The sequence below is a fragment of the Phaenicophaeus curvirostris genome, chromosome 24 (genome assembly GCF_032191515.1).
Source record: "Phaenicophaeus curvirostris isolate KB17595 chromosome 24, BPBGC_Pcur_1.0, whole genome shotgun sequence".
Lineage (NCBI taxonomy): Eukaryota > Metazoa > Chordata > Aves > Cuculiformes > Cuculidae > Phaenicophaeus > Phaenicophaeus curvirostris.
Window position 1 is genome coordinate 5,790,177 of NC_091415.1, and position 23,278 is coordinate 5,813,454.

The 23,278-nt window shown below is 48.0% G+C and overlaps 1 protein-coding gene across 1 annotated transcript in view; it reads left to right on the plus strand.

The window, feature by feature from the left end:
- The window catches only part of GNAI3 (G protein subunit alpha i3), a 32,101-nt gene extending 9,145 nt beyond the window's left edge, over window positions 1-22,956 (plus strand). Inside the window, exons 2-9 of the mRNA XM_069875800.1 lie at window positions 7,142-7,184; window positions 7,293-7,434; window positions 9,373-9,530; window positions 17,235-17,363; window positions 19,762-19,891; window positions 20,320-20,473; window positions 21,509-21,722; window positions 21,824-22,956. Of these exons, the coding sequence (XP_069731901.1) occupies window positions 7,142-7,184; window positions 7,293-7,434; window positions 9,373-9,530; window positions 17,235-17,363; window positions 19,762-19,891; window positions 20,320-20,473; window positions 21,509-21,699 (947 nt within the window). The 3' untranslated portion in view covers window positions 21,700-21,722; window positions 21,824-22,956. The remainder of the gene's footprint in view (window positions 1-7,141; window positions 7,185-7,292; window positions 7,435-9,372; window positions 9,531-17,234; window positions 17,364-19,761; window positions 19,892-20,319; window positions 20,474-21,508; window positions 21,723-21,823) is intronic.
- Window positions 22,957-23,278: the final 322 nt, after the last annotated feature.

Below are 23,278 nucleotides of genomic sequence, written 5' to 3' on the forward strand. Positions count from 1 at the left end.
GGTCTGGCAAAGTCTCCGCCAAACCCCTGTGGAGATTCTGAAGCCGATAGGGGCTGTTGCTGTAGTTACAAGCTGTGTGTACTCTCCTTTAGAGGCTGGGAATCAGGAACACGTCAACCTATTAATTTTTCCCTTCCTTGCTCATACTTTAATGGATATTCCAGGTGCATCTCTTCTGTGTCTCCAGTAAGAATTTGTTCAACAATGACCTGTTTTCAGAAACTTTCAGATGCTGTGCAGGGCTTTTCCCTTTAAGTGTGCGGGAAATTCCTCACGTGAAGGTTTAAAGCAATTTTGATATAGCTTTAGGAAAAAAGCACTTACAATAAGATAGCTCATGCCTGCTTGAAGCAGTGACCTGGATTCCTGTGTCTGGAAGACATTGGCAGTCCACCCTCCTGTTTCCCGAGCAGGGTGGATTAGGTAATGAGTTTAAAAGCAAACATTTTAAGAGTGTAGCTGTGTAGACCTGTAATTCCCAGTCTAAGCTATGTTTTGGTAGCTTGCTTGTTGCTGTCTTCTCTGTAATCTCCAGCGTGTGGACGTGCCAAGTTGCTTACTTCCCATGTCCTGCTACAGGAAAGCCTCCGGCTTCCTCCGGGGAAGTGGTTGGGTGATAATTTCCACCCTTTGTATGCATCACTCTCCCAGGGCCAGGACTAATATAGCCTGAAAGCTGCTCAGGTTCTCTTCCCTCTCCCTTCCCCCCTCCACAAAGGGAAAAGGTACTGTAGGACTTCACGCAGGGCTTGCCACACTATGAGAGGGAGCTCAGCGCTCTTTGGTGGTGCCAGGCTCCCAGCTAAGCAGTTGGGGTCTGTAGGAGCCATCGTCCCTGCAGGCTCAATCTGGTTTGCACAGGGAAGGGTTGTGAGCTGCAGGATGCCTGGAAGAACAAGAACTTTGCACGTTCCATGAGAACGTAGCATTGGTCAGGCAGGGCCAGCCACCACAATGAAAAGCAGCAAATGCTTTGTGACAGAGTAGCTGTTCTTTGTGTCCAGGCTGTGCAAGTAGAGCTGTGGGATAAGTGGGTTCCTTGCTGCTAATTTGGGAAAAGAGAAGTTAAGACTTCTGAAACGATTTTTCTGTGGGGTTGCAACATCCCCACTTAGGTCAGCTTGGTTTCTGGTGGCGGAATGTGATCCCTGGGTGACCATGCTAATCGGAGCAAAAAGGAAAGGTTGGCTGTTCATTTTACAGTGAGGAACATCCCAGCAGTGCTCAGACTGTCATAGTTTTTTGAACCAGTAAGATGCAGTGTCATGTTTTATGATTTTTGAACTCTTTCTGGCTCCCCACCTGGTCCTGCGATCCCAGGGGCTGGGTACTTCACCTGCGAGTCCATCAGAATTTCAGTGTAACTCAGTCGCCGTGCACTTGGCATCTTAATTTCTAATGTGAAGCATCGATTTCCGTAGGTTGGAATGGTGTTCCAGCAGCATTTCAATTCCTTCTCTGCTCTAAGTGTAAACACCAGGTTTCAGAGTTGATGAAGCTGCTTGGTCACAGGGAACGAAGGCTGCTGGTTAAAAACTGTTTACCGAGCAGGTGCAATATGGATCTCTGTGCAATCCCTTTTCAGGCAGTCCACTGAGCTGGACACCAGCAGCTTGAGGAGTTCGAGTATCTGTAAACGTTTAGAGAAGTTCCGAGCATCAAAGAACAGAAGTGAGACCTGGAGATGTTGAAGCTTGGGCTGGGAAGTAAGAGTGAAGGCAAATATGATTGTGGGCTTTGTGCGCACTAGTGGGTAAGAGAAGAGTGAAAGCATAGCATCCCGGCTTGGATCAGCCATGTGGGGGCCAGCAGGAGCAGAAGAAGGGATTGTGCCCTTGTGTTCAGCACTGGGAAGGCCACACCTCGAATCCTGGGTTCAGTTTTGGGCTCCTCTGTACAAGAAGGACCTTGAGGGGCTGGAGAGTGTCTGGAGAAGGGAGTGGAGCTGGGGAGGGTCTGAAGCCCAAGGGTTCCGGGAGCGGCTGAGGGCCCTGGGGCTGTTTAGTCTGGAGACAAGGAGTCTGAGGGGAGACCTCATAGCTCTCTGGAGCTCCCAGAAAGGAGGCTGTGGTGAGGTGGGTGTTGGTCTCTCCTTCCAAGTAACAAGTGATAGGATGAGAGGAAATGGCCTCAAGTTGCTCCAGGGGTAGTTTAGATTGGGTGTCAGGAGAAATTTTTTTACTGAAAGATTAGTGAAGCACTGGCAGAGGCTGCTCAGGGTGGTGGCATAATCCCCATCTTTGGAGAGGTTCAAAACCTGTGTGGCTGTGGCACTTGGGGACATAGTTTAGCAGGCACTGTTGACTTGGACCGACTGTTGGACTGGATGAGCTTAGAGGTCTTTTCCAACCTTAATGGTTCTATGATTCCACAATAGGCACAAGGCAAGAGAAGCCTGAAAAAGCTCTGTGCTGTGTGGGAGGATGTAGTACCAGTATTGGAATAGATCAGGGCAGTGTTTGCAATTTTTTTTTTTTTTTCTCCTCAGTAACTGAGGTGAGACCCTGCCTGATGTTGGCTGTCTCATGTCAGCAGAAGCTGCCATGCCAGTGGGAGCTCCTGGCAAACGATTCCAGAGCTGGAGGGCAGATGTTTTTAAATGACTGTTTAATGAGGTACCTTGTCTGGATGGCTCTTGCAGGAGCAGAGAGTGAGCCTGGAAGAGGACCTGGAACATCAGGAAAAACTCCTTTAGGAGTAACGTCCCAGAGGAGGTGACATACTGCTTGGCCATGCCCTTGTAGCTGTGACTGCCATTAGTGTGCGCTATAGGAGACAGTTCTGGATTGTGTGTTGGTAAGGAGAGAGGTTAGGAGGATGTGGGTTGCTGTTTCCTGCCTCTGGTCATCGTTTAGAAGTAGCAGGGTGAGTGACCAGCACCCTTTGCTCTGGGGGCAGAATTGCAGCTCTCTTCAGCTGCTTGGAAATGAGAAGGGAAGGAGTTAAACGAATACAGTTTGAATTAGTGCTGTGTAACCAACTTGGCTGTGTTGTCATGGCATAATTGTATCTGATGCTGTTTTGTCAGTCAAATGACAGGTAATGCAAGTTCAGTGCTGCCTGCTGCGGCAGCAGATTATTTTAAGATAATCTAAGGAGGAAATGACAGCAAATGTGATGCTTAAAAGTAAAAACCAGAGAGGTTATGTTCAAAAGTCTCTTCTAGAAATTCCCGTTGTTGGGACTCTGGGCTGACATAGCTGTTACGGGACTGCGAAGCTTTCAAAATGCGGCACCTTTGTATGGGGAATGTGGAAAGTGTCTGTGGGAAATAAAGATGAAGTTTGGTGTTCTTTCCAGGGTGGAAGTGCTGAGTCTGTAGAGCCTTAACGTTTTCACGTCTGACCACAAATGCCACTGTGCTGAGCACCCAAGCAGCACATGGATATTATCAAGTCCTTGCTGATGCATCTCTGTTCAAATCCATGCAAGAGGAGAGGCCACAGGCGTGTTGGCAACTGAGAGAAGAGGCTAGCAAAAGTTATTCTTGCAAAAGAATAACTGCTTGCTAAAGGGAAGGATGTTTCCTGCAACCTGCTGCCTTTGGATGGAGCCATGCTGGAATAGTGTGCTTCAGGCCTCAGGATTTCCTTGGGTGGAAGGTGTTAACTCCAATGTCTGAGCAGATTTTGGGGGATTCTGCCTAAAACATGCTTTTTTTTTTCTCTTTTCTTTCTCCCTGCTAACACGTCTTGGATGGCTTTGAAGGTGGAGCCTACTTCATATTGCCTGCTCTACATGAGGCTGAACTGGCAATAGATTTTCTTTAAGGCTCGAGGAAAAGGAGAAAAAATATTGGATTGTCTTACGCTTAGGAATAATTTAAAAGTTTGAAGTTCTTTGGTTTGCAGATATTTAACTTGGCAGCCTGGAATTATTTTGTCCTGAGAGGCACTAATCTGGTAACCCCTGAACCTAGGCTAATTGATTTAAATTGCACTACATGCCTTGTCTTGGGAATAGTTCTCCTGCTGTGCAGGGCAGCTCTTAGTTGCAGTCCCTTGAGGGGGATGTGGAGACAGATGAACTCAGGCAGTATCTCAGCAATTAGCAATTAAAGTGTTGGTGCTCTTTGTTTTGTGTCCTTGTGGTGGCTGGGGGAAGGGGTGCTGCACCCTGGGAGCTGTGCGAGAATGGCACCGGCCATGGGTACTTGTTAAACACAATGTGTTTCTCTTCTCTCCTATCTATTCCCTTGTGCAAAATGGATCCAAAGAAGCAGAAATCCTTCTCCAGTCACTCGGTGATGGAGGTCTGATTCCATGACACCTGCAAATGGTTATAATGAGTTCAGGCAGTGTTTAACTCGAGTTTCCTCCTGCCCGGCACCCCAAGAACTTGCCATAAAAGAGCTTGCCCTGCTGTGAAAGCTCTGACTGTGCGAAGGGGCTGATGTGCGTTTGCTCTCCTCAGCCACCAAGAGCTGTAAAAATATTTGGCCACACTTGTTTGAAGCTGCCTGAGTGCAGATGGGAAACGCACCCTCACGTTGGGAGTGACCTTGTCTGATGCTGAGGAAGCTTTCTGTTGTCATTTAATACAGCAGCACATCCTCAGGCATCCTCATCGACACCTGGGAAGCGACTGGGATGAACTTGAGAGTGGAAATACAAGCGTGAGGCTGCAAAGGCTGTTGTCCTCCTGCAGTCCCAGTGGCTGATGACAGCTCTGGGCTCGAGTTGGCAGAATGTGGCAGCAGTGGTTTGCTTCTTCCCTGCCACTGCTGCAACCTATGCCCCCGCGATCTTGCCGGTTCTTTTAATCAGCTGAAAGGGCTTTACCAGTGATATTGGAAAGAACCCGAAGGAATATGGAACAACCAGGCTAAAAGGTGTACAAGATTGCAAGCAAGGAAGCAGTTTGTACCTGTTGCACACACAAACCCAGCAAAGCATCTTCTTATCCTCAGGGGTTTGATTACTTGGGGTAATTCCCTCATATGACACAAAGTTGTGAATCTGGGATGAGAATTCTGCTCTGTGCTGCTGCTTTCACCCTTGTTCTCGTGGTGCTGATCTAGGAGCCTCTGAAGGTTGTGAGGATGAAACAGGAATCCAGCATTGTCTTCTTTGGCAGTTGAGAGGCCTGGGAAGCTCTTCCCTGGAAACCGTGCTTCCCAAAGCACCAGAAAGCTGTTCTGCTTTTTTCTTGCAGAAGTATGCTACAGCCTGACCTTCCTGAAAGCTGGTCTCTTTTTTTTTATTTTTTAAATTTTTTTTCCTATTGGTCTAGTAATCTAAAACTGATTTTTTCTTCCAGGAGGGCTTGCCTTGCTGATGGCAGTGCCACTGTGGGTGAGCACGCTGCTGTGTTGTGAAGGCTTTGCAGGCTGGGACACATGGTGCCCTGGTGTTTGAAGTGACAGGGAGGCTTTTAGTCCACCCAGGACCTCTTGAGTCACATATCCAAATCCGGGCAGGCTCAGCTTCATTCCTTTGCCTTCAGCAAACCCAGTTCTGCAGCTCAGAGGGAGCCTCTGAGGCCGAGGAGTCCTGAAGCTAGCGCTGGTCTGGCTCAATTGCAGTGATCCTGTGAGGTGGAGTGATCCAAGACCTACAGACAGGCAGTGATGCCCTATGTGCCTTTCACACGTGTCATGGCAGGGGCAGGTGTGTGGGCAGTGCCACTCAGCTGCTGCTGACTCCAGAGCTCAGGAAACCATGATAATGTGGAGATTTTGAACCCTGGAGCAGGTGGCTGTGGCGCTGAGCTGTCCATGTGTGTTGGCTGCTGTATGGATGTGCAGGGGTGGTTTCTGCTCAGCGCCTAAAAGGGAGGGGAATGCCATGTGCAGGTGCTCTGTGTTTCAGGAGCAAAAGCTGCGAAACATGGAATAACTCACTGCTCATTTGCAGCCACATAGGGATAACTCGGTGCATACACCCCTCGCCCCCTTCCCGGTCTGGAGGAGCTTGGCAAACTGGCTTTCCTTGCCTTTCTTTAAAGGAAGGCTGTTTCCAATGCTGGTGTCCTAGCCTGCAGGTCTGATATTTCAGCTGGAAGTCATCCTGTGGCTCATTTCCAAGCAAAACCTGCATGTCTCTTTATCCTCAGTTTCCCAGAATAATAATCCTTATATTGTGGGAAATAATAGAGAATAGAGCTTGTAAATTGATTTACAATTGCATTGTGCATTCTGTGGGTGGGCGTGTATGGGTGTGCCGTGGGGAAGATTGTGGGGTGACTGGTGGCTGTGGGAACCGGCACTGGCAGCCGAAGGGTGACACCAGGAACCCAAGTCTCTGCTCTCCCTGCTGGTGATTCACAGGCACCTTTGTTGCCACTTCAGGTCTGGACAGGTATCTCCTCTAAGTTTTGCTGGAGCCTAGCTCGGAAGCGGTACCCGTGTGCTGTAGTCCTGGATCGTGGGAGTGCACCTAAGTCTTTCCACTGTGTAAAAAAAACATATTGGTTGGAGTGATTCTGGGCAGTGTTTGGCTGACGCTGTGCTAGGTGGAGAAGGGAATTTGCAGGATCTGTTATGGTGCTCATGCTCTGACATCATAACGTGTTTCTGGGCTTTAATGTCTTGGGCTGCTTCCCCTGGATCTGCAGGAGCCGTTTGTGAGTGCAGTTGAGCTCTGTTCTGGGACTGTACCTCACACAAGGCTGCTTCTGAATTAGATGTTCCTTGAAAAAATGCTCCAGGCTCTGTGATTGCATCTACCTCGTTATTCAAGGCTGATGCTTTCCTCTCACACAGCTCCGTGATGGTGCAGAGCTGCTGGTGATGTTGATGCACTTGGCTATAGGGCTGCCTTGGACTGTAGTTACTGACCTGGAAGGAGGAATGGTGGATGGGCTGTTGGATAAATCCTTGTCCCAGTTTCAGGCCTGCCTCCCGTGTGGCTGGCCTTGGGGATCACAGAGCCTGCTCTGGAAATTCAGTAATCCTAGGTGGGTTTTTAGCAGATGAATCCATAATGAGTGTCAGGACCTGTAAATAAAGCCAGGGAATGATGTACCCATAGATGTGCTCCTCAGTGAACCCTCCCAGGGGGCTCCATTACCAAACGAGATGCACAAGTTGCATCTGCCTCCAGGCCCCATCCCCTTCTGTGTGGGAACTGGGAAGAGTACATTCCACTTTTCCTTTTAATTTCATCTGGTGGTTAACTGGAGTTCTTTTTGTGCATTTCAGGTGCTGGAGAGTCTGGGAAAAGCACCATTGTGAAGCAGATGAAGTAAGTGAAAATGCAGGCATGTAAATAGCATTCATGTGTAAGATGGAATAGGGGTTATGTAGAGCTCTTCTGGTTTGGCTTGGGAATGACAGCTTGGTTCTCTTCCAGGATTATTCATGAGGATGGCTACTCGGAGGAAGAATGCAAACAATATAAAGTGGTTGTCTACAGCAATACGATCCAGTCCATCATTGCCATCATAAGAGCCATGGGCAGGCTAAAGATAGACTTTGGGGAAGTTGCCAGAGCAGTAAGTACCTCACTAATTTCCCTTCATCTAAGTCTTCTCTGAATTACGTTAATGAATCCTGGAAATTCAGTCCATGACACTCACAGTGGAAACATATTTGTTACAAAATTCAATAGCGAAAGACCTTTCGTAATCTAATGTGTTACCAGCACAAAGTGTTGAGTATTTTACTGAGGTTATTGGTGAGAATGTTTAGTGGTTTGAATGCCCGAAACATAAATAACCCCTAAACCTTTGTCTGAGCTATTCGAATTAACTGAATTGTCTGCTTTGGAGTGAATCGCTTGACATTAGCCCTCAATAATGTTCCGCAGCGTTGTGGCAGGTAGTTTTTAAGCTAGGCCAAGTAAAACCTTAGAAGTTTTCACTACTATTATTTGTCCTTTTAGTCTCTTGGGTGCTTGAGGCTCTGTTTTTCCTAGCCCTTCCAGTTCTGCGGATTCCTTGAGCTGATACCAGCGTCACCTTCAAAGCTTCAGAGTGGTTGAATTGGGGGCCAGGAAGTCTTGACAGATGAGGAGGGGTTAAGCACAGACAGAGTGGGAAGTCAGAGGCTCCTGCAAATATGTAGGATAAAGGAATTGTGTATATTGACATAGGGCAGTGGCTGCCCAGCCTGAGACTCCTGCTGTCTGGTGCTAATTCCTCATCTTACTTCACTGACCATATGTCAACTGTAGCCTGCTCTGCTGCTTTATGATACAACCATGGATATTTGGAACTTGGGATATAAAGCATCCTGGGTGAAGGGCATATCTTCACTGGCATGTTGACCTAGGCAGCTGCCCCAAATGCTCTTTGGTGTTCCCTCCCCCTTTCCTCTGTGCTTATTGAAGCTGAGTGCTGACCTCAGCCTGGCCAGTGTAGCTGGAAGGAGGGACATCATAAAATCCAAGTTCCTTTCTCAATTAACCTGCCCAGCCTAAGCTGGCTTCGCAAAAGCAGAGCAAGAACTGAGTGCCAAGAATTTTTCTTGTGTCCCAATCCACCCTGAAGGGCAAACAACTTGCCACACTTTTCTAGGAGAAGACCCAGGGTAAGGAAATCATAGAACCATGGAATCACTAAGGTTGGAAAATGCCTCCAGTCCAGCTGTCGGCCCAACCCCACCATGCCTATTAGACCATATCATGAAGTGCCACCGTGGCACGGGGCTCAAGTGAGAGGAGCTACATTGGGAGGAGGCAGCCTGTGGCAGTGGAAGCCTTGCTAGGTAGGGAAGGGTCTCTTCCATCGCCCAAAAGGAGCTGACAGGTTAGAAATAAACGTCTCTATGGGATGTAGGTCAACCTGGTGTTCACTTTTGAAATCTGCTTGTTAGCTTGGAGAAGAGTGTGATCCTGCACTAAGACTCTGAAAAGAATTTTTCCATGGTCAAGGGCAAATGCTCAAATCCTGACTAGTCCATCCTATCTCCTGATGAAACACTGTGTTAAGAAGTCAGTATCCCTTATTCACGACAGCTCATGCAGCAAATGGCAAGTCCATGAAGCTTTAAACCTATGATCATCCATAACTTGCTTTTGGTGCTGCATTTCCCCTTGTTGCCATACCACGTGATGCTATAATAGAGGTTTTCCAGTTTAAAAGCCATTATTTATCATTTAGTTCGTTAGTCTGTAGTAGCACACTGACATTCTGACCTTCTTCTAGAAATACTGTGCCACGTTACTGAAGTCCCATGTTTCTGATGTGAATGCTGCCTGCTATTTTGGAGAGGTGATCCCAAGCAGAGCTTGCCTTCCTGCCTGGAGGAGAGAAGTAACTGGGCTATATGGGGGAAAAGAGTGGATAGACAGTGGGAGAGAGGGGACTACGATTTCTTAGAGCAGTTGCCGCAGCCCCCAGGATTGTTATTGGTGTTAAGCCTCACTGTAATTTGTAAAGGTGTGAATGGGTGTAGGTCCCAACTTGTTTTGATTTCCCCTCTCCCTACAGGATGATGCCCGCCAGTTGTTTGTGTTAGCTGGGAGCGCAGAAGAAGGCGTGATGACTGCTGAGCTGGCTGGTGTGATTAAGCGGTTGTGGAGAGATGCTGGGGTCCAGGCCTGCTTCAGCAGATCAAGAGAATATCAGCTGAATGACTCCGCGTCATAGTAAGAAACTGTTATCAGCTTCTGGGCTCCTCACAGCAAGCCAAGTGGTGTTCAGAAAGAGCCAGTGTGACCGAAACTGGGAGCGGGGGGGGACTTGGGTGGAGAGTGAGTGGACAGAAACTCCTGGTCTAACTGGTCTGGCTTTCCACGTGGTTGGGGTCTCATGGTGATTTTGTGCTTTAGCTCATCAAAGCCATTTACTGTTTGTCTGCCCTGTAGTATTGAGAAAAACACATTCCTTGTTCTGCACCTGGGTGAATTCGCCAGTCTGTTTTTAATGGAAGAATAACTTAGCTTGCATTAAGAGGGCTTGTTGCAGTAGGGCATCAGCTATGTCACCTCAACTTTCCCTATGGAAAGGAGTAATGCCTCCTGAAAGCAAGCTCCCGATTCAGCTACTGAATTTATGATGAACAACTTCCAATAGTGATCTCCTGATATCAGCAGATCAATACTCACGCAGTTGTTAACAGCTCTGGCTATGCTGCTGTTCCCATTGCCCAACACCACACAGGCAGCGCTGTGGGCCAGCTATAAACCTGCTTATCCCTTCTGTTTCAGAAATGAACACAATTGCTTAACAACTGGGAAGCTGGGATGAGATAAATAGGCTGCTGCTAGCTGATTGCTGAGAATTTTGACTCAATGCCTCATCTATTTCCAAGAGGCAGGTTAGCGCCAGGGCTGGGGCAGGGGGATATTTCTTGTAAAGAGCAAAGCAATTGTTGCTGCATCTTTTTAAGAAGTTGTGTGCTTGGTCTCTCCAGAACAAATGTTTGACACTTGGGAGAGGAGGATTTGGGGTTAACTCTGCCTCCTGATGTCCAGCTGAAAGCCTGTTTAAATTTAGCTAAGTTTTAAGCCTTTGAAAAAATTAGTTTGGAAGTGCTTTATAAAGGAACTTCAGACGTATCGCAGCGCAGCTGCCTGCAGGCTCTGTCTGCACAGAGCATATTTTCACTTGAAAATAAGGAAGAATTTCTAAATTAGTAACACCTTGGCAGGCTATCATGGGTTGAGATCAAGGTAAGCGAGTTGACAAGAGGAGGCTTTCTCAAATTCAAATGGAGAAGAAAGAGTAGATGAGGGGGATGATTGAAGGAATAATTTAATAAAAAAGATTTGGAGAAGAGCAGAAAAGCTTAAGGGCTTCGTGGGCAGAGGATCTAGGACAGAAAGCATAAGTGACTGAGTGGAGCTTAAGGAGGAAGCTGAAGATGGGGATCCTTGGTTTTGTGGTCTTGGTGGTCAGCTTTGGAAGAGGAGGAGGGTGAAGCTGGAGAGAGCGGGGCAGCAGCAGAGCAGATGGAGAGAGGGCGATAGCCTGCTTAGCAGGCATCCACTTGACCTGACCACCTTCCAGAGAGTGGATTTCGCAGAGTTATTCCTGTTCCTGACTGTCTGCGACCCACTCGTGTCCAGTCTGTGGTACTGCCTCTTGGAGGCACGACTCTGACAAACTGCTGTCGTGGGGCTGGTGTCAGATCTGCGTGGCAGAAAGATTGCAGCCCGTTGCTGACCCATGTGGCGTTTTCCCAATAAGCACATCACATCGTTTTGCTTCCTGTCCTGAGACCACAGGAAGTTGCTGTAAAGCAGTGTTATTTTGAATTGGTAGCCAAGCAACCCAGCAGTTGGGAAATGCTGCCGGTGAGTTCCTTTAGTGCAGAGCATGATCATGCAGTTAAAGACCTGTTTTCTCCTGCAGGACTCCCACCACCCAGCATGCAGAACAAGCCTTCAGGCAATATTTTCTCCTCTCTGCTCAGCACGTGGCTCCTGACCTACCTTATCTTCTGGTGTTACCCCATTAGTTCCCTTGCCCATGTTTAAAAGATTCATGTCTTGTAACCCCTTCTTGTGGTCGTGGTCATGTAATTACTAGCTTTTGTGTTTCCCTCTTAAGGGGATTTCACTTCCCTTCTCCTTTCAGTGTCTCCTAAAATGGCATGAAACTCCAGCCTTTAAATGCGTGCCTTGAGATGACCATTTTCCAGCTGAAATTCAGCTTTGTCTGGTGCTTCAAGCCCAGTTCTGGCTGACTGGGTGCTGCTCCTCACTTCACATCCAGCATCGGGACCTTTGCCAAGACACCCAGAAATGGGGAAAGAAAAAAGAGAAACATAGGACTGATTGCTTAGGGCAATTGAGTGGCATAAGGAACAAGAGCACTGTGGCAAAGAGCCAGGGTTTGCAGGGCAGCATCACATTGTTCTGAAAACTTTTCTTCCCACTGTTTCCTGTCTCATTGAACACTTCCCATTGTGTGGGCAGGGATCCTGCCCATCAGAGAGCTGCTTTCCGAGCAGGAGGCTGTTTGGAAAGAGAGGAGGCAACCATGGCATGTGGTACTCATAGAATCACCAGGTTGGAAAAGACCCACTGGATCATCGAGTCCAACCATTCCCATCAAACACTAAACCATGTCCCTCAGCACCTCATCCACCCGTCCCTTAAACCCCTCCAGGGAAGGTGACTCAACCCCCTCCCTGGGCAGCCTCTGCCAGTGCCCAATCACCCTTTCTGTGAAAAATTTTTTCCTCATGTCCAGCCTGAACCTCCCCTGGTGGAGCTTGAGGCCATTCCCTCTCGTCCTGTCCCCTGTCCCTTGGGAGAAGAGCCCAGCTCCCTCCTCTCCACAACCTCCTTTCAGGTAGTTGGAGAGAGCAATGAGGTCTCCCCTCAGCCTCCTCTTCTCCAGGCTAAACACCCCCAGCTCTCTCAGCCGTTCCTCATCAGGCCTGTTCTCCAGCCCCTTCACCAGCTTTGTTGCTCTTCTCTGGACTCGCTCCAGAGCCTCAACATCCTTCTTGTGGTGAGGGGCCCAGAACTGAACACAGGATTCGAGGTTTGGTCTCCCCAGTGCCGAGTCCAGAGGGAGAAGAACCTCCCTGGCCCTGCTGGCCATGCCGTGTCTGATCCAAGCCAAGATGCCATTGGCCTTCTTGGCCACCTGGGCCCCTTCTGGCTCATGGTCAGTCGCTGTCAACCAACACCCCCAGGTCCTTCTCCTCCATGTGCCATGGGTGAGGGTGAGCTCCCCAAGACAGTAATCCAAGCAATCTGCCCTGGAATTGTAATGGGTGTTGCATATTTCCTTATTTGTGAAGAACAATTTAGTAATTCGTGGCCAGAACTGTGGATGCTGAAGCACCGCTATGTCAACTCAGCATCTTCTCCAGGCACAATCCGATAACATCTGTGCAGCATTTGCCCTGCTCCTCTGTTTAGTACTGCAAACTTCCCTGTTTTCACTCACTTTACTGCAGCTTTCCCTTTTTCTTTACCTGGGACATGAGCAAATGGCTCTCAGATTGCTGTTTCTGCCTCAAGTCCCTGTTGTGAAGAAGCTTTTCTGACCTGTGTGCCCAGTTCTGGGTGTAGTGGTGACAAGGAACGAACGCTGTGTGGTGGTGCAGCAGTGTGGATGCTACGGTCTGTTGCTGTCCTACATATCTCTGCAGTTACCTCTGGCTGATACTTGGAAGTGTTGGCAGGCAGATCATACTTTAACATATTTTAGTTGCTGGTTTTGCTACTTCCAAAGTTCTTACAGACACCAGACTGCAGATGCAGTGGGTAATTATCTGCAATATCTCAGGCAATTAGCATAGTTTCTGATCAACCGTTCTCTGTTCGGGCATATCTTTCTCTGTTCCCAAGTGGCAGTTTTGGCCTGAATTCCCTGAGATGATGCTGCGTAAAACCTAGATTATTTCTATGCGTATTTTTCCTCCTCTTTGCTTTCAAGCATGGGTATCATCCTCCCATTTCTATCCTGATGCTTTTCTGTGATTCTGCTTTGAGTAGCACTACCCTGGGAGCCCAGCTCAGGCTTTTGAAGCAAGCTTTTTTTCATATGTGGGTTTGTCTTAGCCAAACAGGTGAACATTTGATTTAATAAAGGTAAAACACAACATTCCCTTGTCCCAGAGATCCTGCTCTGGTACCTTGCTTTCTGACAAACAATATCCTGAGCTGCATCTAAAGCAGTGAGACCAGCAGGGTGAGGGAGACAATTCTTTCTTTCTACTCCGCTTTGATGAGGACTCCACCTAGAGCCCTGTGTCCAGTTCTGGATCCCTCAGCACAGGGGGGACATGGATCTGTTGGAGTGAGTTCAGAGGAGGCCACAGAGATGATCTGAGGGCTGGAGTGTCTCTGCTATGGGGGTTGTTCAGCCTGGAGAAGAGAAGGCTCCAGGGAGACCTTAGAGCAGCCTCCAGTACTGAAAGGGGCTCCAGGAAAGCTGGTGAGGGGCTCTTGATCAGGGAGGGCAGGGGTAGGACGAGGGGGAACAGTTTCTAGCTGTAAGAGGGGAGATTGAGATGAGATCTTAGGAAGAAATGTTTTTCTGTGAGGGTGGGAAGGCCCTGGCCCAGGTTGCCCAGAGCAGTGGTGGCTGCCCCATCCCTGGAGGGGTTCAAGGCCAGGCTGGGTGAGGGTTGGAGCCCCTGATCCAATGGGTGGTGTCCCTGCCCATGGCAGGGGTCTTAACTGGATGGGCTTTAAGGTCCCTTCCAACTCAAACCGTTCTGTGATTCTATGACACAAGGGGAGAGAGGCGGCAGACTTCTGTGAAGGAAATTCACTTAAGTATCGGTTTCACCAGATCTTCCCCTCTTTTCTTCGTGCTGCAGGAGGACTTGGCTGTAGATAATTAATAACACTGTTTTATTTTCAGTTATTTGCTTGGCATGGATGCTTGTGATAATGTTTCTTGGGAGCTTGGTGTGTGGTGGCTACAAATTCTGACCCACCTGGGTACCACACAGGCATCTTTCACCCTCTGCCCCTGTCCCTGGTGAGGACTGGCTGCTGCTTTGCCTCCGGGCGTGATGGTGGCAGCCTCTCCTCCCTCCCACAGTGCAGGCTGCAGTGAGCCGGCCATAATAAATGCTTTGTATGAATCTTGCAGAGCTTTCAGAGCCATTTTTGGCCTTGAAAGCATTCTTGCCAGCGCTAAAAGGAAACATGACTGAATTGTTAGGAAAATACTGTTCCAGGGTTCCTGTGAGCCCGTGGAGGAGGGGCACTCTGTTATCTTTATCATCTGAAGGCTTTTTGCTTTGGAACATCCCTGTCCTGCAGCCGGCGTTCCTTAGAGCAGGCTGAATGTGAGGTGGGATGAGACAGAAGCTGGCAGGTTTTCTGATGAGACTGGAACTGCGAATCATCACATACATGAGTATTGAACCAGTGTCAGTCTGGTACAGGACGTGCTGGGAAGGCTTGGAGGGGGTGCTAGGACAAATGGGACTTACGCTCTACACTTTTGGTCAGCTTTTTTTTTTTTACCCAAGCCCTCATTTCAAGGGGGAAGAAAAAAAGGAAAGGGAAGCAACATAAAAGTGTCTTTTTGCAAGCTTTTGTTTGCCAGGCAGTGTCAGTGCATGAGAAATAGTTGGCTCTATAAACACAAGGTGGGAAACGAATGTTGCAACCTCAGCGTATGGCAGAAGCCTGGTGGCAAAGGAGATTGTGAGAAGGGATTCAGACTGTGTGGGATGTAGGAGGATTCAGTAAGGGGTGTGTTTTCAGTTCCCAAAACAATATTTGTGAGGAACATCTTTAACCTTTCAGACAGCCTGTGGGTTCCGAGTTGCTCAAACCACAAGTCCCAGGCCGTGGTTTTTCCAGTTGTTTTATTTCAAGTTCCACTCAATCTGTCCGTGGTGGAGGGAAGCAAGCAGCAGTCTGCAATGCTGGGCTTCGCAGCCCTGTTTTAATGGGTGGGCACGGCTCCTCCCTCTGTCCATAAAGCCAGCTGCCTCTGGCATAGTGAGGATGGCTGAAGGAGGCTACGTGCACAAGCACTTGGGTGGCTCTGCCTTGTGCTCCATCTTCTGACTGCTTAAGCATTTCTGTGAGATCTAGTATTGATTTGCCCTTTGTGTCTCCCTGGAGTTAGCCTGGCAAAGCTTATTTTTGAGGCAGCCTGCAGATAGAGCATCGTGGAATCTGGTGCACCTTGCTCTCCTGAATGATGTGCAAGGGACACTTTGCAGTTCATTTGGTGGGAGTTGCCCAACTCCATTTCCTCCCCACAAGCTGCTTAAAAAACTGCAGGTAGGAATTATACCAGCTTCACTGCCCAAACTCCTGATGCTGAAACCTGTCGATTATTAACAGACGCTTTACAGCTTCAGTGCTTGCACATCTATCACTTCAGTGATTCAGGGCAGCTGGGTGACCTGTACCAAACCCAAGCTGTTAGGATTTGCTGGGTAGTTCTTAAGGAGCACTTCCATCAGCTTTTGAACCACCGTATCCCAGCTATGCTTGTACTGGTAAGAAAGAGAAGGGGAAAAAATCTGGATAATGTTATTTCTTCAGCAGAAATATTCCTTAGCCGAAGCCCGATGGAGGCAAGTACCTTGCAAATTCTGAAACTAAAGCCAGTGTCAAGTGTGAGGTCCACGTGCTGTGTTTCTGATCCCAGAGTAGTTCACCAACCTGTCATCCCACTAAACGTGGAGAGGAATGAGAGGAGTTTGCCCTTTTTGGCTAAACCCACTTTTAGATACCAGCTTCTTGAGAAAAGCCCTGCGGGGCTGGGCGAGCACGGGCAAGAGGCTGGCAGGTAGGCTGGATTCTTCCAGGATTTGGAAAGTAGGTCAGTGCTCTGTAAATACACTGGCAGTCCTGGCCGGAGGAGTTGCTGGAGCTGACAGAGGAGGGAGATGTCGCTCAGTGTGCTGCTGGCTTGATGACGAAGGCAAGGGGAAATCTGGGACTCCTGGCACAGTTTTCAGGTGCAAAGGAAGGAGTGATCCCTGGCTGATGGTGGATCTATGATGAAGTTTGGCTGGGAGGGCAGGGTTTATTACACCAGTGTAGAGCCATTGTGCCCCTAAAATCTTACTGTATTGATTAAAGACACTCCCGATAAAGAGATGTCCGTAGCCGCTGGAGGTAGAGCTGCTGGCTGCTGTGTGTGAAGGCAGCTGAATGCTTGGCTCCGGTCCCTTCTGGACAGAGCTGGAGCAGTCCTGGTCTTTGTGGAAGCAGGAGGCTGTTCCCTTCCCTGTAGCAGGAAAAATGAGCTCAGAGGTGTTGCTGGCACGAGTGGGATTTCTGACACTGCTGAGAATAATGTGCACCTCTTACTTATGTGCCTGAGAGGCAGACTTCAAAGGGAATCTGCTGAGGCTGGAATTAGTTGGGGTCTCGATGGGTGTCTTGCTGCAGAGAAACGGCTGGATGCGCTGTGTGCTAGTTTGCTGTTGCTGAAGGTGGGGAATGAACCTGCCTATTCTGGGGGTAGTTCTGGGTGCTTAATTCTTTCCTCCTGGTTCATTTGATGTATCCTTGCCCTTTAAAAGCGAGTTGCTGGGTTTATTGCCTGTGCTTTGATGCGAAAGACCTTGACTACTTTGAATAGCCCCAAGAGATACCAGCCTTGGCATGACTTCTGCATCAGCAGCATTTCTCGTGCTAGCTTCTTATCAGGCTTCACTCCCTGCTCGCTGAACTCTACCCAGCATATGCTGCAAGGTCATACAGGGAGGGGTTACCAAATCTCCCACAAGATCAGCCCATGGGATGGACCCAAGAGGGTTTGTTGGCTCCATGTTCAAGGTCTGGTGCTATGGAATTTATTCAGCATCTTCACATAATGACTTTCTTCTGCAGTTTATAAAAGATTCATGGTGAGCAAGCAGACTAAAAAAAGCACTTCTTGTGTTGTCTCTTCTGGTTTAGTTACCTAAATGACTTGGATAGAATATCCCAGCCGACCTATATTCCGACTCAGCAGGATGTTCTGCGGACCAGAGTTAAGACTACGGGCATTGTGGAAACTCACTTCACCTTCAAGGACCTGTACTTCAAGTAAGTAAAGTACAGCACACGTCCCTGGGGACTGCAGGCATGTCTTCAGTGCCTGGTGGTGGTGGTAGGTCCCACACCTGCACTGCACCACCTCTCGCCCTGTTTTAACTGTCCTCCTTACCTCCGTTACACTCCCTCTTTACTGGCATCGCTCACTGGAGATACCGGTTTGATATTTATTTGCCTTCTTCTGTTCTTTTCAGCTGCTTTTATGTTGGAATCACAGACACAGGTACTGGCTGCTTGCTTACAGGATCAAAAAAAATATACTAAAAGGATGCTGACTCCTGGGTTTTGAGTTTGAATTTAACCCCTTCCTTTGAGCAGGAGATGAGAGCTCTCATCGCAGTCAGTCTCGGCTCCAGCCTGCATGGTGTTCTCCTCGAAGCTGTAGATGACTGTGCTGACTGATGCTGTGGAGCACGAATGGGGCATGCAGGAAGTGTGCTGGACCTGGCTGCCTTTGCGTGAGGTGGCAGAGGATGGGCCTTCCCTGTCCTTTCTGCCTTTGAAATTTGGTCCTGGCAGGGTTTGGCTATCCAGCCTGGCCTTGGCAGTATCCCTTTACGTATCACTAATCAAGCTCCCCCTAACCCTTGTAGCAGCTGCTAGCCTGTGGCTTAGCTCTCCTCCCTGCTCTCGGACTGCTCCTTAGAAAGTCCTTGCTTCGGATCCCAAACCTACTCCTGATAAACAGCCCCATGGCGTGGACGTTCCTGTCTCCTACCTAAGAAGTAGCAAAATGCAGTCCCTGTATCCTAGGCGAGTTCTCTCCATCTGTGACACATTTTCAAGTCTTTGTTGCTCAGAGCCTTTAAGTAGGCATTTGTTTGCTTATATGTAGCTTGTTTGTAAACAGTTTGAAAGAGCTGTAGCAAAAATCCAAGTGTTGCTTACAGAATTGGATTTGTTTGCACGCTTTTTGGGAAGAACAGTAACGTTTTGGCTTCTGAACTGTCTTCACTTACTAACCGTTATAACAAAATTGCCTAAACACTTTGCCTCACTGAGCTATTTACATGACTTCTGGTTCAGCCAGGGAGCAACTTGTCTTCTGTTGTGATGTATTAGGAGTAGCATTTCCAGCTGTCATGTGTGGTGCCCTCTTAAAAATCACCACGTCTCACTAATGGGAGAATGAGCCAGAGGTAGCGAGTACATTCTGTTTGATTGTTCTAACCCTTCCAAAATGTGATGGCTGAGCGCTCAGAGATGTGCCTTCCTGGTGTAAGAAGGGGAATTGCTCTTCCCCCAGCTTGCCTGGAGTCATTGATCATGTGCGGAGCCCAAGACACAAGGTGTCTCGTCTCGGAGGGATTTGCTTCACAAAGGAAAGCATTAATACATCTTAAAGCCTGGAGCTGCCATCTTTTCTGCGATGAAAGCCTTGATGTTAAATCTCAGACATTAATAATGGGCTGAGGGAGCCTGAGTGTCACTGTGACTCGAATTTGGATTAGCTTGGTGAAGCAGAGTTGTCAAGGATGCTATTCCTTTGCAGCAGAGGGTGATGGCAGGTGATTCAAGCTGTATCCGCACAGTGGTTTTCATCTTCCCTCTTGCAGTCCACAGGGATGATTTACCTTAAACAGAAGATTGGAGTTAGCTGGAGGGCGCTTCTGGCATCATGACATTGCATTGCTTTTGGCCCAACCCGGGCAGTTTCTCTCTTGTCTGCGTGTTTGCTCAGGTCACGAATGAATGCTGATGATTTTCGTAGCCCTTGCATATGGACTTGTATCTGACTTGATTTCATTCATAAGACAGAGTCCATCAGAATATCCTGGGCTTCTATTTGAAGCATTTTAGTTAGCAAGGGGGTGTAACTGTCCAAGATGTTGGCATCTCTTTATTGCCAGAAATTCCATAAGCAGCTCTGAAGCCTTTAAACCTCAGTAGCTCACAGGTATACATTCTTCTTTTAACACGTGAAGCTGTTTCTTAACCCCATTAGTTCTCTTCCGGATCCCAGTAGTAGTGTGCAGGTGGTGTGTTCCAGATAATCCTTTGTCAGAGGCAGAGTAAATTAACTGGAAGAGCTGACTGTGAGTAGGTGTTTGGAGTCCAGTCAAACAAATGGATTGTTGCTAAGGAAATAGAAGGCAGAACAAAATAAGCCTGCCCTGGTGAATCAGCAAACTTCTGGGTAGCGATGTAGGTAATGTCCGATTCTTCCCGATGAAATGGCTCCAAAGAAAAGAACTTTAAAACCAGTGGGTCCTCTCCTGACAAAGGGAGGGCTTGGAGTCCTTTGTTGACAGAAGGCTGTATACCTGTTTTCCCGTAAAGCCTGCTTGTTTGAAGTCTTAGTAGAGCCTTCTCCATCCCCTGTAAACAGTGTGGTGGCTGGGCAGGGAGGTCTCCATAGCTTCTGAGATGGTTCTTCTGCCTCTCCTAGGATGTTTGATGTCGGTGGCCAACGGTCGGAGCGGAAGAAGTGGATCCACTGCTTCGAAGGCGTGACAGCAATTATTTTCTGTGTGGCCCTCAGCGATTATGATCTCGTCTTGGCAGAGGACGAGGAGATGGTACGTTATGGAGGAGTTACCCATGTTGGGATAAGGGAGGCGGAATCGTGGAGTGGGCATGTTTCTGGCTTGCTCCTCTTGTTGCACTTGTTCCAGGGCTGCGAGATAAGCACTTCCTCGCAGCACCCTGCAGTATCTTGTTCCGAAACTGATAGCCATAAGGTGTAAATGAGGCCTTGGTCCCAGGGAGGTGCCTTGAATTGTTCCTTCAGATGTGAGTACCTCTGTGGAGGAACAAATATCCCAGGGGAGTTATGGAGTTAGGAGTTGACCTGGTACCTACACAGGGTTGTGACTCTGCTCTTCCTGATGGAGTAGCAGTGAGGATGCATCAGGGACTCTTCAGTCTGGCTTGTCTCTCCCCCTGACTGCCCCCCGCCCCTCATAACTCTGGAATGAGGCATCACCCTTCCCATTTTGTTTTTCAGAACCGGATGCATGAGAGTATGAAACTGTTTGACAGCATTTGTAACAACAAATGGTTTACAGACACATCCATCATTCTCTTCTTGAACAAGAAAGACCTGTTTGAGGAGAAGATCAAGAAAAGCCCACTGACCATCTGCTATCCTGAGTACACAGGTAAGGCTGGGCTCACAGAGCTGGTTGTTTGTTTTTTTTTCCAGTGCCAGGAATGAATCAAAACCTACACAATCCAATATTACTTAAAAGCTTATCTTTTTCCCTATTCGCCTAAATCTGTCTCTTGGTCAGCGTTAGTCTGGCCAGAGAGCTGGTAGCTATTTTCCTCAGAAAAGGTGTGGTTGTGCATGTCTGTGGTTTGGAACAGCCTTTATCCATAGAAATCATAGAAATCATAGAATCACCAGGTTGGAAAAGACCTCCAGGATCATCGAGTCCAACCATTCCCATCAAGTACTAAACCATGTCCCTCAGCACCTCATCCACCTGTCCCTTAACCACCTGACTCAACCACCTCCCTGGGGCAGCCTGTGCCAGTGCCCAATGACACTTTCCGTGAAAATTTTTTTTCTGACATCAAGCCTGAACCTCCCCTGGTGGAGCTTGAGGCCATTCCCTCTTGTCCTGTCCCATGAGTTTTATGACCTGGAGTATTGCAAAGCAATGCACTTCAGCAAATCACTCTGCCTTTTCCATGCTTTAAATGAAAGTGTTGTCCTGATAACTTCTGTTTTGGAGGCTGTGAAGCTTAGCCTTGTGTTGGATCTGGCATTGCCCCCTCTGCTGTGCCAGTGTTTCAGCAACAGCCTGTTTTGCAGCCCTTCCCTTCTGTGGCCCACACCGGGCATGGTGCTTCACTGCTTTTGGAAATGTCCTTCCTTCAAACCCGCTTATTCCTGTTGCTTGTCTCTCTTCTGACATGACAGTGTGTTTCTAGCAGGAAGCATCGTTGTAGCCGGCGTTCCCATCTCACGATGTCTGGGCAGGGAGCAGTGTGTGAGCTGCTGGAATGATGACTTGTCCAAGGTCACTGACGACAAGCTGGGAATAGACTTCAGATTTACCAGAAGGGGTTAATGGTGGATTTGGATTTGTAGCTGGATAAAGCAGATGGTTGCAAGCAGCTTAATATGTGCTTAAAAGATCTCTCTGCTGTGAACTGCTGGCCAAAGTGAGGGATCGTGTCTTTTTCAGGCTCCAACACGTACGAGGAAGCAGCTGCCTACATCCAGTGTCAGTTTGAAGATCTGAACCGGAGAAAAGACACCAAGGAGATCTACACACACTTCACCTGTGCCACCGACACCAAGAACGTGCAGTTTGTGTTTGATGCTGTTACAGATGTTATCATTAAAAACAACCTGAAGGAGTGCGGCCTCTATTGAGGAGAAAGGGGCATGGGAAGGAGGTAAAGCTGAGCTGCTGGGTTCTTGTAGCATTTAGGCGTTGCGCGCCAGCTCGGGCTGGCTCTGCCTTGCACCTCGCTAATGCTCAGTTTTTCCTTTTCAGCTTTTATGATGTGAACTGCCTCTTTACTGCCTCACGGGGCCAGCTGCAAGCATGAACAGGACCAGGGAAATGAAAACAGCATGCAGAATCGTTGCATTCTTTAGCACAATCCTCTGTCTTAGGGACCTTTTTATTGATATGGGATGTTGAGGTTAGGTCAAGGTGGGACAACTGTTAGTGTGACTCAATCATCCTGGCATCGTTTGGATGGCGTGATCGCAAATGTGTACAGCTGTTGTGGAGTTGAGGTGCTGGATTCCAGACCTTCAATATGTAGCTTTCTCTCTTTCTTTGGTTAACAAGCCACCACTAGTCTGTTTTTAAGGTATTTTCCATCAAGAAAACTGTTAACTTTACTAAATTTTATTTCTTTATTTGCAAATGAATCTTGTTTTAAAAATAATAAAATGACAAAAAAAAAAAAATCACTCAACTATGCACATGTGACCAGATCATGCAGAAAGTATTCCTCTTAGCAGGAACTCTTTGTTTTTAACACTTGGTATGGTCAGGATTTAATATTTCTGCAACTACTTAAAGGATCCTTAGAGCTCTAACGGTGATAGCTTTGGCTTTTTCTGATGTGAAATTTGTTACCACCCTGCTACCCCAGGGCTTTTGAAAGGAGCTCCTGCAGCAGGATAAGCGAGTCTTCATAGCTTAAGGTTAGGGGCGAAGCTGGTTTATGCCACATCAAGAGTCATTCTGCGTGGTTAGCATAAAGGCAGCTTCACGGTGAGTGTGCACCCGGGCTGTGTCCCTTGTGAGATGCTGAGCTCCAACCCGGACGGGCAACGCGTGCAACTACAGAGCTTCTTGAGCAACTGCTGAGATTCCTGTACGGTTTGGTCTGAACCGGTGGGTGGGTTTATAAAGGGTGCACCTCATTCTGCATTTACCATGGCTTTTTCTGTTCTGAGAATCCCAAACTGTATTGATGAGCATGCCTTTACTTTGTATATGTGGTGCCAAATTCTTGTTTGCCATTGTTTTTACTGTAGTAACGTTCATAACCTGTCAGGACATTCCTTTGCTGAACCATTGCCTTGAGACTCTCTTTCCCAGTTTGTCATGTGTACAGTTTCGATCTGTTATAGTTGTTGGCAGTATTAAAATGGTGAGTTAATGGTTTAGCCTTTTCTCTAGTTTATTCTTCATTTTCCCAGGAGTGTTTTTCCCTTTCTGTGCTTTGCTGGAGAAGGAAGGTAAGTGCTTTAAAGGGAAAGGGGTATAGCTGCTGGATCAGGGAAGTTCCTTTTGCTTTATCATGCGTGAGTGCTGGTGGTGTCTGTGCTGCCAGTTCTGCTGCTCCCAAGGACTTGGGTTGTGCTGGCACAGACGGAGACCGGCAGGCATCCAGCCCATCATCGGCATTATTGGCAGATGGGTAGTTTACTGCTTATTTATAGTCTCGCTGCCTCTTCAACCTGAGGGGAAGACAACTGCTCTGGATCA